A 12,629-nucleotide genomic window follows, 5' to 3' on the forward strand; every position below is an offset into this window, starting at 1 on the left:
AATCATCCAATCAGCGGAGAGGATTTATTACTTCCGGTTGTTTTTCAGACGACCTGAAAACACATGTTTGTTAATAGCTAGCGATGGAGATGAACTACAAAAAGCGAGCCTAAACGTATCTGAGAATGGTCTACATCAGTAGAAGTTGTTTTCGGAAGGTAATAAACACTTGGTCCCGGGTGTTATGCTGAATGATTTATCGTTGCGGTTGTAAACTAAATGACATTAGCAGACAGAGCTAACAGTTTGATGTTAGGGCAATGTTAAAATCCTACAGTCATACGTTTATTTGCTAATTGATTCTGGGACTGATATTTACTTAGATGAAATGCTTTTCTCCAGACAATTTGTTGTGTTGTTACACATTTTTACTTTCTTCACCACCATCGGGGCTGCATAATACCTTCAACATCACCAACGTTTTTGTGTATTACTTATTTATTGCGATTTGCAATTCTTTTAGGGCAAAAGAAGTCAAAGCTGTTGAGCTTGTTCCACATTTTTCTTCTCGCTGTAACTTCTAAGGTTTCATAGAGCTGAACAACAGGCGCGGAGCTAGATGGGGGGCCAGAGGTGGCCATGGCCACCCTTACCCAATCATTTATTTCCCTCTAATACAGATGGTGGTAATAATCTCAAGTGGAATATTCAAAACATTTACATTTTGCATATATTAACAATTACTTGACAACAAAAACACTGTGGTTAATTATGCACATCAATTGTGAATTTGAAGGAAAGTTAAACAGTTGCTGATGTATTTTTATGTCTTGTCTAGGTAGTGCTTGGGAGTGTGTATATAAAACACCTATCTGTACGAGGACATACTAAATATATACATAACAAAGATTAAAAGCAATCCATGTGTTTATTAAATTATTTTTATAAGTTGTCTTCAAATGACATTGGGGAACGAATTGTTCGATCTGTGGTAGGAACCTTAAATCTTTAGATCAATCAGTGCATGGGGGGCGACTGATAAAAACGTTAGTTAAATGCGTCAACATTATGCTTCAAAACTTACGTTTTTATTCAAATACATTTTTTTTAGGCTTCCTTTACTGAGGCGCAAAAGTAAATAATAAAAGTCAGCTGCAGAAAACCTTACATATCCAAATCACTATGACTGACTCTTTTGTAGCAAGAAGGATTTCGATTTGTAATTCAGACACATAAAATAGATTTGTCACCACGAAGTATAAATATGTATTTAATAAAAAATGTTTCCCCTCTATTGTCATTACACTGTTACAAGTACAGAGCAATTAAATTAACCCTCTGGGTTCAACCCATCCCTTTGGGGAGCAGCGGGCTGCCATTGTGCGGCGCCCGGGGTGCAGTGTGTGGTTAAGGGAGCTCAGGGACCCAGAGTGGCAGTCTGTGGAAGTTGAGCTTGAAAGCACTTGGCCACCATCCCACTTAAATTATTAATTATTTAGATAGATTTAGACAGAAAGCAAACTGTCTCTAGGTCAGGCATCCCCAAACTCGGTCCTCAAGGCCCCCTGTCCTGCAGGTTTTAGAGGTTTCTCTGCTGATGATAATGATTGCAGTAGACCAAAAGCCTGCTAATCAGCATTCAATTAAAATCAGCTGTGCTGGAGCAAGGAAACCTCTAAAACCTGCAGGACAGGGGGCCTTGAGGACCGAGTTTGGGGATGCCTGCTCTAGGTGAAAGGGATACAAAGTTAGGCTGAACCTGCTGCTTGAGGTATGTTTATCATATGACAGTCTGGATACCGTTTATTTACCTGTAGGGCAGAAGGCATATTTTAGGAAAATAGGGAGGGATTTTTTTTTTTTTTTTACTTTATTGCCTTAAATACAGATTAACAGGCAATTAGTATAACAAAGAGGAACATGAAAAAACAGGTCTGTACTCCAACGAAGTATATTTTAGGTTCAGAAAAAGTTAAAATAATGATAATAGTAGTAATAATATTAATTATACTTGACTATAGTGTGTGTTTGAGAGTCCTAAGCAAGATACTCAATAACTTGGGTGTATATTCTCATAAATACAGATACTTTTAGGTGTAATTGGGCAGTTATATATTCCATCATGTAAATATTTTTTACTTTCGGTATCCACTGAGAGCTAATAGGACTTTCAGTTTTCATCCAATTAATGGTAATATTTCGTCTTGCAATCATCAACCGAATAAGTCATATATATATAACATTGTTCTGTGGGAAGCAGATGGTCAGGGAGCACATCCAATAGAAATAACAGCGGTCCAGAGGAAGGTCCACTGCCAAGATTTTTTCCACTTCTTTTTTGACACTTTTCCAAAAATGTTTGTAGTTTTGGGCAGTCCCGGAATATATGAGTATGATCACTGACAGGGAGGGAATATTTTAGCAACTTAAATATCAGACTTGTTTTTTTCTCTAAAAGCATTTGTTTTGTATAAAAATAAAAGTTTTGCGCCATAAGTTTATAGTTGGAGGGGCCTTTTCCCCTCCCATGCATGATAATAGGTTTCCTACACAAAAAGCACTTATAATGAAAATTCTCCTGTTTTAATGATTCCATACAGTATGGAAACTTCATGGACAACCTCCGTTTGTATGTACGCGGAGGCACCGGCGGGATGGCTCTGCCCCGTCTGGGAGGACATGGAGGAAACGGGGGAGACGTTTGGGTGGTGGCAACCAAAAACATGACTTTAAAGAAGATCAAGGATAAATATCCGCTCAAACGCTTCCTAGGCGGACCAGGAGGCAACAGCAGGTCTGCTTCTGCAACCAAAATGGAAATCTTTATTCTTACTGCTCACAGAAATATAACCATTCCACTTATCAATCATCGCTTAATGAGTTTGTTGGTCAGTAGTGTTTTTATTTCATTTTTACACCAGTGTCCGAGCACTAAAGGGAGAGAGAGGGAAGGACGAGGAAATCCTGGCACCTGTTGGTATCACCGTCACCACTGATAATGGCAGAGCTATTGGTATGGGAGAAATCTATCATATGTCAGAAATTTTGTTTTAATTTAAATATTTGTGTTTCTTTGGCAAAACCATATTTTTCTCATCAATTCTTCCACAAGGGGAACTGAATGCTGAGGGGGACCGGGTGCTGGTGGCGAAAGGAGGATCTGGAGGCACTCCTTACACTGGCTTTGAGCCCAAGAAAGGCCAGGCCAAACACATCAGGCTGGACCTCAAACTCATTGCCGATCTGGGCCTTGTAGGGTGAGAGCAGATCTCACATTAGCAAGTTTTGAATGTTTTGATTTATGAGAACAAATTTAAACACATTTAAATTGTGTGATGGTGTGATTATGACTTAGGACAATGCTGTATGTTGAAGAAATACTGAGCTATATAAAGGGCAATGCTTTAGTTATCCATTGCTAAAAACCTTAATGTTGCAAAAAGGGCTTAGCTTTAACCAGGAAAGCGTTCCCTTTAAAGTTACATTTAGATTTTTGTTTGGTCTATCACACAAAATCCTTTTTAAAATTTGCAGTCATGGCATGATAAAAAGGAGCAAAAGTCTTGAGTCACAAATTACCGAGTCTTTGCTGAAATGTTAATGCTGCATAGGTCCTGATTATCTTAAAATTGGCTTCAGGTTTCCAAATGCAGGAAAGTCATCCCTCCTCACAGCCTTATCCAACGCCTCACCTGAGATTGCCAGCTATGCTTGTAAGAACATACATTTCAAAGCTCAGCAAATCCGTCATTCTTTTTGTTTCTAAAGTCTTTTGTGCTTATCTTTCAGTCACAACTTTACGGCCTGAGATAGGCAAGCTGATGTACCAAGATTACAAGCAAGTATGTGAATTCTTACTAGTGCCTAATTTATGTTATTTTTTCCTTTCAAAAGAGTCAATAAACAATCTACTGGACTTTTTTTCCCAAGTTATAAGATGTATAAGATCCCATCCAGGAAGCTTTTTCAATAAAAAATTTCAGAATTAGCGTTTAGATCCAGGCTTAAATGAGCCCAACAATGCTAAGTTTTGGCTTAGAAAACAAGGCTTTGTTTTGAATGTTTTTATTTTTTTGGAATGACTAAGACCTGGATGACGGAGAATCTTCACAGCATACATTATTTTTTTCTTTTGTTTCCTTCACTGTTGCTTTTATTTTGGCAGATCTCACTTGCAGATCTGCCGGGACTGATCGAGGGGGCTCACATGAACAGAGGCATGGGCCATAAGTTTCTGAAGCACGTAGAACGGACCAAACAGCTGCTGTTTGTGGTTTGTAGAAACCAAAATAACTTTCAAGGCTGATGTGTCAGTGTTGCTGGTTTAACTAGCAAAAGGGTTGCTTACTTTTCTTGCAGGTGGATGTTAGTGGTTTCCAGCTGGCTAGTAAAACACCGTTCAGATCCGCTTTCGAAGCTGTGCAGCTCCTTACCAAGGTAAGTCTAATGCTGCAAAATGTTTGCATTGTTTTTGGGTTTTTTTTCTCCAAATCTCACCTGGTATCAGGTTAAATATGATCTCTTATATCGCTTAATAGAAAATCAAGTTTTTCCTAATATAAAAATATAAAATAAATGTTTGCTCACTTTATTCTCATTATGTAAATGTTGTAAATCCTTCCATCCTGCAGGTTCCGAAACGCTGACGTTTATAAAAATATCTGCCATAAATTTACTGTTAAATTCGTATTTATAGTTTCACAAAGGCTTTTAAAAAGATAATGAAAACTGGAAAATATATATCTGATGTAATTTCTTTTTATCTTCTTATCAATTCTCATTGAAGGAGCTGGAGTTGTACAAGGAGGAGCTTGTGTCAAAGCCTGCATTATTAGCAGTTAATAAGATGGACCTGCCTGATGCTGAGGACAAACTAGAAGAACTGAAAGAGCAGCTGCAAAACCCAGAGGGTAAGTTCAACAGTGACCTCTGTTTGCAAGATATTTACTTTGGATGTTAATCTAAATAGTTCAAAAGTGTTATCTTTAAGTCTCTGGATTTTTAACTAATTTGACTGAATGTATTTGATTTAGCTGATGTTAGTGTGTAGTGACATCTGGTGGCAGGTACAGATACTGATTTATTGAGAGTGTATAGAGTGTACAAAACATCTCAGTTTTGTGATTATGGCAGCATCAAATACAGTATTTTTTATACCCAGTATTTATGAATCAGTTTGATTAGAATATATTTATGGATTTGCTTGAGTTGAGTTGAAATGATATGCCTTTATTGTCTCACAGTGAGGAAATTCAGGTGTGATGAGGAAAAAACAAAAGAAAGCTTACAGGAACAAATAAGACTAAGTGACATTAAAAAAACAAAATTTTAAAGCTTACTTTCCAAAAGAAGAATTGAAATTTTTCCACTATGTCAGACTCGCCACCGGTAAATGAAAATGGTGACCAGCACTTAGGACGGCCTCACTTAAATATCTCATCAGTATGATTGACAATTAGGAGGACCACTTATTTTGATGATCCACCCAGAAAAGAACATCCTCCACTATACCTTTATGTTAAACTGTTCAGAAGAGGAGAAAAACACATCTAAGAAATGGAAAAGATGCCTTATTTATTGTTGTTAAAAAAATCTGGATAAAAGTTAATTTAAAAAAAGTTTAGGTTTGTGTAATTTTGCCTGCATATGAAATAGCTCACATCAAAAATTATGTTTGAAAAAAAATGTTTATCAAACCTAGCCTGTGTTCTTATTTTCTACCATCCAGAGTTCACTAATTTGCTCCCAGATGACATGATCCCCAATCACTTCATAACATTCAGACACGTGATCCCCGTTTCTGCCCTCACCGGGTTTGGCGTCGACCATCTGAAGAGCTGCATCCGACTCTCGCTGGATGAGTGCGCCACCAGGGAAACCAGCGCCGAGCATCAGGAGAAGCTTGAAGCATTGAGGCACCAATACCAGGATGCGTTTGTGAGAAACGTGGACAAAAATCTCCCTCTTTCAAAGGGAGTCGGCAGGACGCAGTGAGAGATGTCTATAGCACACCGTCCAGCAACAGCTTCAATGGAGGGAATATTGCCTACATGTCCAGAATGCAGGCCTGTTTCTTCTTTCTGTTGCAAAGCGATGCAATATACATATAAGATTCACAAACATTAATATCATATTAATGTGTAAACTTTAAAGCTGCTTTGATACTAAGTGTATGACGGATAACTTTGCATTGAAAACAACTATAATTGAGGATTAGTCATGTTTGATTGATCCCAACTTAACAAACTTGTGTTTGAATGAAAGTTTTATTTTGTATTAAATATATTACAATACTTAACGATAAAGAGAAAAAAATAAGTGGTCTGATTTTTGCATCAATAGTCTGTACAGCACACAGGTAAAAATAATAATAAAAAAAGAACTGCAGTGTTCCTGGAGTTGAGGGCAGACGGGTCTGGCCAGACAGGAGCACAACAAAGTACTTTGTCTGCTCGAGTACACAAATACATTCAAAGCTTCTGGCCAGAGAGGGAGTCCACAGCTCATCTGGAGGGTTTGACACTGTGTCCTGTTTGGATTGGTCAGTCCAGCTGTCTGTGCAGGCTGAATCCACAGACAGGTGGGAAGGAGACCCTCCCTGCAGCCTGCATGGTCCCGCCCCTCACAGACTGTGCTCCCAGGGCTGTGCAGTGCAAAGTCCAGGACGCCACAACAAATGTTTTCATCCAACACAGTGTTATTGTGTTAAAACGTTACTCAGCAACTCTAAAGAGGAGGCTTGCCTCAGGAAAAAGGAGTGCAAAAAAAAAATGATACAACAAACCACTTTTTTACAACAAACCACAGTTGTATATTCTTTGTACATAATGTCAGGGTTCCTACATGGTCCGTGAAGTTTGTAAAAGTTTCTAACAGGAATTTGTTTCCTTGTGTGGGTCAGTAAAAGAAATTAAATAAAACTGTATTAAAACAATTGCGTTTCCAGCTATTATAATTTTTTTTATTATCAAAGATGAATATGCATGTTTACTTTTTGCTTTGTTTTAGTTTAATTCTAGATTTGTAATAATCACAACCTACGGTTTCATCTAGTTTATTTGTGGTTATAGTCTGAATGAATGTAAAGCCACAGATAACATTTATCTAGAGCTCAACATTGAGGATTTTAAAGTAGACTTGTGGTTCTTAAACAATCTGGCTTTGTGTGGAACAAAAAGGTTATTTTATTTGTCGAAGAAAACAAAACCAACCTGGCCCTATGTGAAATTATCCCACTCCAGTTGTTACCAACGGTAGAGCCCCATTTATTAGATTTAGGGGTAATTACTTTTTCAGGTAGAACCACTTTTTTATTGAAATTCATAGTAATTTAAAACTACTTTTTATGTATTTGTTTATTTAATCTGAATATCCTTCAGTAATGATGGAAAATGCATGAAGATCTCAATAGAAATGCCAAAACAGAAGAAATATGTAATGGAAGCCCATAATCTTTTTTTTTTTTTTTTTTTTTTACAGTGCCTTATGTCAATATTTTTGATCTTGAATGTCCAAAGTAGGTTTTAAACTGCTGAGACAATTTGATTCTGAAAGATTCTGGGATTTTCAAATAATCTGTAGGAACCCTGTAATGCTAACAAAAAAAAAAAAAACATACAAAAAGACATTGAAAAACAGGATGTATGAAGCAGTATCAGTTCAGTATTGTGAAGATGGGTTCCCCTATGCAGATCTAATGCCTATTTGGCTTACAAATGTAAAAGCGGAACAGAAACACTAATAAAATGGCAAACTCAGGGCTTTAAGAAGACAGCTTCCACACAAGGCAAAGCAATGGGCCTTAACCGCACATTGGACTTGCTGTTAGGAAGCAGGCACCAAGACGCCCACCTTAAATAGCTGCACAGGTGCCACAGAAACACTACTTTGTGAGGTCCCACAGCTGAGCGGCAGTGGGACAGAAACCTTACGATGAAGGGAGCAGGGTTAAAGACCTTCAGTGACATGCTCTTTTTTTTCCCCTGTAATGATCTCACAATTAGCCAACCAGAGATATAACCGAAGGTTCGTTATAGAACTGCCATGCCATTGGTCTTCACAAGCTCAAACAGCAAGCACTGTACAGCATAATTAATCATTTACAAAGGCTTAAACATCTCTAACCCTCACAGCTGAATCCAATAATGCACATTTAAAAATATCCAGATCCTGGCACAGTTGAACCAACCATCTGACATTCAAAAGAAGTGAAGGGAGGGATTCCCTGTGAAAAAAAGGGCAGCAGATTTTTTCCCAAACATTCCTACGTACAATCAAGGGGCACATTTCCAAAATACTACATGAGTGATAAGTGGTACATCTACAAACTACAGCAAACACATCTGAATCCATTTACCTGAATGAGAAAAGACACGAAAAAAAACCCCTCAAATCTTAATTATGCTAAAATAACACTTGTCCAGAAACATCTGAGCTATAGTCTCAATGTGTCACAATCATCTGCAAGTTTATCACAGAGATTATTAGAAAATAATGCAAAGATGACATAAAAAGACACATTCTGTTGCTGATGGATAAAGTGAGGACGAACTCCTGGGAACAAAAGAAACCCTCACAGAACATTGCATTGCTTTATATTTATCTACAGACATCAGCCTCTGTCTACAGAAAAAAAAGAGAGCCAAGTATTCTCTATGCTTTTGTCTTTCAAAATAAAAGCACAGACATACTCTGTGTGTATTTTACTGTACATATTTACACACACATTAGCAAATTTTTGGGGGGAGAAGAATAAAAGGTGGGCAGGACTGAATCAAAATGTGACTTTTGGGTTATTGATAATGCAGATGCATGCTTTCCCTTCAGATCAAGCTGCTATTCTTGTCTTGTTTACACCAAGAAGATGTAGCTGATAATCAGTACTTCTCTCATGCACACAATGCTGCACTTTCTATATAAACACATCCTGCAAAAATCAGACAGCGCAGACTTGGAGTGATGCCGTGGCTCCTTCTTGCCTCCTCTGCTTTCTTCTTATAGGAGCTTCAAAGGCTTAGGCAGGGTGGGATGTGTGTCTGCAGAGACTGTGATGAGAGAAAAGCTGGGAAAATGGTATGGAGAGTGGGGTCCGGTTCCATTTATGATGCTTGAGTAAAAACGAACAGCTCGGGCCGAGCTCCTGGAGGCTCGTTTCTCTGCATCTTCTTACAGAGGCCGCCTCAGACATATCTGTACACCCTAACTCAAACGGATTTCCTTCTACATCCTTTCTATTCAGGGGTCTCACTTTCTCTCTCTTTAGGAGCCGTGGTGCAGCTTTATTAGTTTTTTTTTCTGTTGTCCATTTGTAGTAACGGAGCACGAATACTTCTTTAGGATATTTCTGCAGGGTCAGAGTTATATTGATGTTTCCCACAGCTGGAAAGAAAACAAGGGAAGGCAAACAAACATAAAAAGAATAAACATCTGCATTAATAATTATAGTGATGTTAATAATTTATTTATAGATCAACTTTCATGATGCAAAAAGTCACTTTAAAAAAATCCATTATAAAAATACAAATCTGGATTAAAAAGTGCAAGATTTTTCAAAGGCTCAACCAAAAGTATTCTTATTTAGTTTTTAAAAAAAACAAACAAAAAAACATCAGCATTTTTCAGATTGAGCAACATTTGAGTAATATTTCAGTATATTTTGTTGCAATGTTTGTTATGCGTCCTTTGCTATTCTTTACTGTAGTTTTCAGTTTGACATTGTTTAAGTCGCAGATACAATAACTACTATCAAATACATAATTTTGTTGTTCTTGGTTGTTCATCTCTAGTGAAATTCAACTTCTTTTTTTATCTGATTACTCAGAGTCACTTAGATCACTTATGGATGATTTCTCTCTAGATTACGTTTCTCATATTAAATTTGGGGAATTTTTAGAACAATAGTGTTGATGGTTAGTAAACTTTTCACATAAAAACAAACATTTACAGCCTTTCTGTATTTTTTTTTTTTCATTTCCAGTTGACCAAGTCCTTTTGTTAATGTCAGGATACTATTGTCATTGCATAAAAATCATACAATGCATCTGATGTTCAAGTCTAGATCTACCAAGGACCCGGACAGTAGTTGTGGCTAGATTATCCCAAAACGTGGAGAATGGTGTGATGTCATAGTCCAAACTCATTTTCATTGTGGTCATAACCTATTTAGATGTTTCAATCTGGTTTTAAATTGTGAAAACTGAAGGATGCTCACCCTGGCACTCTGCCTATTGGCTTTCCTCTGGTCGTCCGGCAGTGGAGGCATGGGGTATGGGTATCTTCTGCTGGATGCAATGGATCCAGTAGATGAAGTAGGGGACTTGGCAGGGGACAGTGTCCTGAAGTGAAGGAGAAGGTGACACCGTTAGATTTTCTTCTTTCTCCCTTCATATCTGGTTCACGAACATGTTGACCAAAGAAACAGATGGCTAAATGAGGTTAGACACAAATATGCTGAGCTAATGTTAGATCTGTGACTTTGGGCAACATCCTTCCTTAGCTGCTCCAGTAACTCAGTTTCACCTTCATGGAGACAGAAGTTGCTCTTAAAAGTTGAAGCTGCTGCTCACCGAAGGCATAAAAAACTTGACCAGGGCCCAACTCTTCAGAGCGACCTCTGTGCTCAGAGGTTCCCAGCTGCTGTCTTGCTCAAATATAATCATTTAATCGCTCAACAACACAGTGAGGAAGAACTAGAACTGATGAAACAGGAATTTTATTGTGTTGCTGACAGACTGTATCAGTCAGAGAAATGCTAAGTGGGATTTGGACAGCAGACCAGACAGAAGCTGGGAATCAATAACATACAGTGGTGCTTAAGTTTTTCTAAATGCAAATGTCATTATTTTCACAGTAAATGCAAAAAAGTTGTATTTTTAAAACACCACTGTAGTAAGAACAAAGGAGGAGAGGGAGACCGACATGTGCAGCAGCTTGTACACATGAACCACCTGCTGTGAGATGGTCGAAAAGACTGATGAAAGAAGCAAAGAGAGTGGAGCCTGTTTCTTCTAGATACCTTCCTGCTTCATTTAAATACGTAGAATCAATTTATATTTGAAGGCCAAGTAAATACAGTGCTGTTGGAGACTAAGAACCAACCGTCTTAGGGACAATTTTTACCCGACAGCAATAACAAAAGTAAATGCAACCAAAAATAACCATTAATCATCATGGATGATGTGTGTGAGAATGTACTATTCTTATTAGTTGTTTTGTATCAGTTATTGTTATTTATTTCTTATATTATGTGTAAATGGTGGTGACAGTGATTTTTGTTTTTGATTTTAAGCATATGCACTGGTCGATGGCACTTTTTAAAATTTCGTTGTTCTTGTGACAATGACAATAAAGATAAATTGATATTTGTCCAGTTCAGGTTTCTTATTGTTTGGTGTATTTTAATATCATGCTTATAGAGTTCCGAATATAAAAAACATCTAGTATTTGTTTTAAGATTATTATTTAACTTATTAAGGCAACATATTTATTAAAGCTACTGATAAAAAATTTTTAAATAAAGAACTACACATAAGCTAAACTATAAATAACTGTGATTAATCACATTAATTATGTTTGCTGTAACTAACTGACCTGCAAAATCTAATCACTTTGACAGAACCTTTTGTGACAAAAGGAAATATGTTAAAATCTATCAAAAAGTAACTAAACATGGTCCAACCCAAGACATTCAAGACAGAATAGAAGATAACCTTGATAGGAGTTACGAACCTATTAAAATCAAAGACCCACCCAGGGGTCACAAAATAAAGAACATTTTAAATACTGCAGTCTTTAAGAACAGAGGAATAAGCCTGAGACTAGGTAAAAATAGCCTTCACTGGATGGTTTTGACCAAAATAAACACAAAGGTCTGTCTCACGTGGACCAAAAACCATCTTATCAGAACACTCTGGATGGATGACCTAAAATTGAAAGACTCTTCAATATGGCATAAAATCAGAGGCAAAAAAAAGAGAATGCCTTTAGATTGAAAAAAAAAAGCATCAAATTGACAAACATGGGGTGGCAGGATTATGATGTGGGGCTGCTTTGCTAATTTAACACTTGGATGACTTCCTGTAATTAATGTAACCATCGATTCTGGTTTAAGTACTCAGGCTCCAGCCCATGTAGGCAATGCATGTACCTCTGAATGATTCCAGAAAAAGGCTCTGGAATCACCTAGTCAAAGTCAGGCTTAAATCCTGTTGAAATGCAGTCGCATGACCTATACAAGCCGATCAAGGTTGAAAAATACTCCAAAATGATTAAATCATAACAGATAACAGATAAAAAATAGAGGCTAATTGGTGTGGATCGTTTTTTACCTTCATATAATAATGTTTTTAAAGCAGCCTTTTGTAGGTCATCTTAAATGTTCCAAATTATGTCAATGAAAAGAGAAGAAAATCTGCAAGGGGGGGGGGGGGGGGGGGGGGGGGGAGTCTCTTAACAACACAGTAAGTACACATTTTAGGCCTTTTTTTAGGTAAAGATTGCAGCTGTATCTATTTCCAGGCTCCACATCGCTTTATTCTTTTGTTGGTTTCCTTCTCTAGTTGTTGTAAAATAGGGATGGTGAATAATGAGCTTCTGGACACGGTGAAGGTCTATAGATTCCAGTGCTTGTGCTTATCTTTTGGTCATTGGCAGTGAGAAAACTTGCAACCATCTATAGACTTCAGACACAA

General features: G+C 37.5%; 2 protein-coding genes across 4 annotated transcripts in view; one reads left to right on the forward strand and one right to left on the reverse strand.

Moving 5' to 3' along the window:
* gtpbp10 (GTP-binding protein 10 (putative)) lies at positions 1 to 6,729 on the forward strand. Its single transcript, XM_038290208.1, has 10 exons — positions 1 to 158; positions 2,541 to 2,734; positions 2,862 to 2,953; positions 3,053 to 3,197; positions 3,580 to 3,653; positions 3,730 to 3,782; positions 4,106 to 4,213; positions 4,300 to 4,377; positions 4,727 to 4,850; positions 5,669 to 6,729. The coding sequence occupies exons 1-10, from the start codon at positions 126 to 128 to the stop codon at positions 5,932 to 5,934; spliced, it is 1,167 nt and encodes a 388-aa protein (XP_038146136.1). The 5' UTR covers positions 1 to 125; the 3' UTR covers positions 5,935 to 6,729.
* LOC119786712 (disintegrin and metalloproteinase domain-containing protein 22-like) overlaps positions 6,188 to 12,629 on the reverse strand; it is a 26,670-nt gene continuing 20,228 nt past the window's right edge. For all 3 annotated transcript variants that reach the window (XM_038290206.1, XM_038290205.1, XM_038290204.1), the window contains 2 exons: positions 10,151 to 10,274; positions 6,188 to 9,318 (listed from right to left, as the gene is read on the reverse strand). In XM_038290206.1, the coding sequence (XP_038146134.1) occupies positions 9,298 to 9,318; positions 10,151 to 10,274 (145 nt within the window). In that variant the 3' untranslated portion in view covers positions 6,188 to 9,297. The remainder of the gene's footprint in view (positions 9,319 to 10,150; positions 10,275 to 12,629) is intronic.

This window comes from Cyprinodon tularosa, unplaced genomic scaffold (assembly GCF_016077235.1).
Source record: "Cyprinodon tularosa strain WSP-4 unplaced genomic scaffold, ASM1607723v1 ctg277, whole genome shotgun sequence".
Classification (NCBI taxonomy): Eukaryota; Metazoa; Chordata; class Actinopteri; order Cyprinodontiformes; family Cyprinodontidae; genus Cyprinodon; species Cyprinodon tularosa.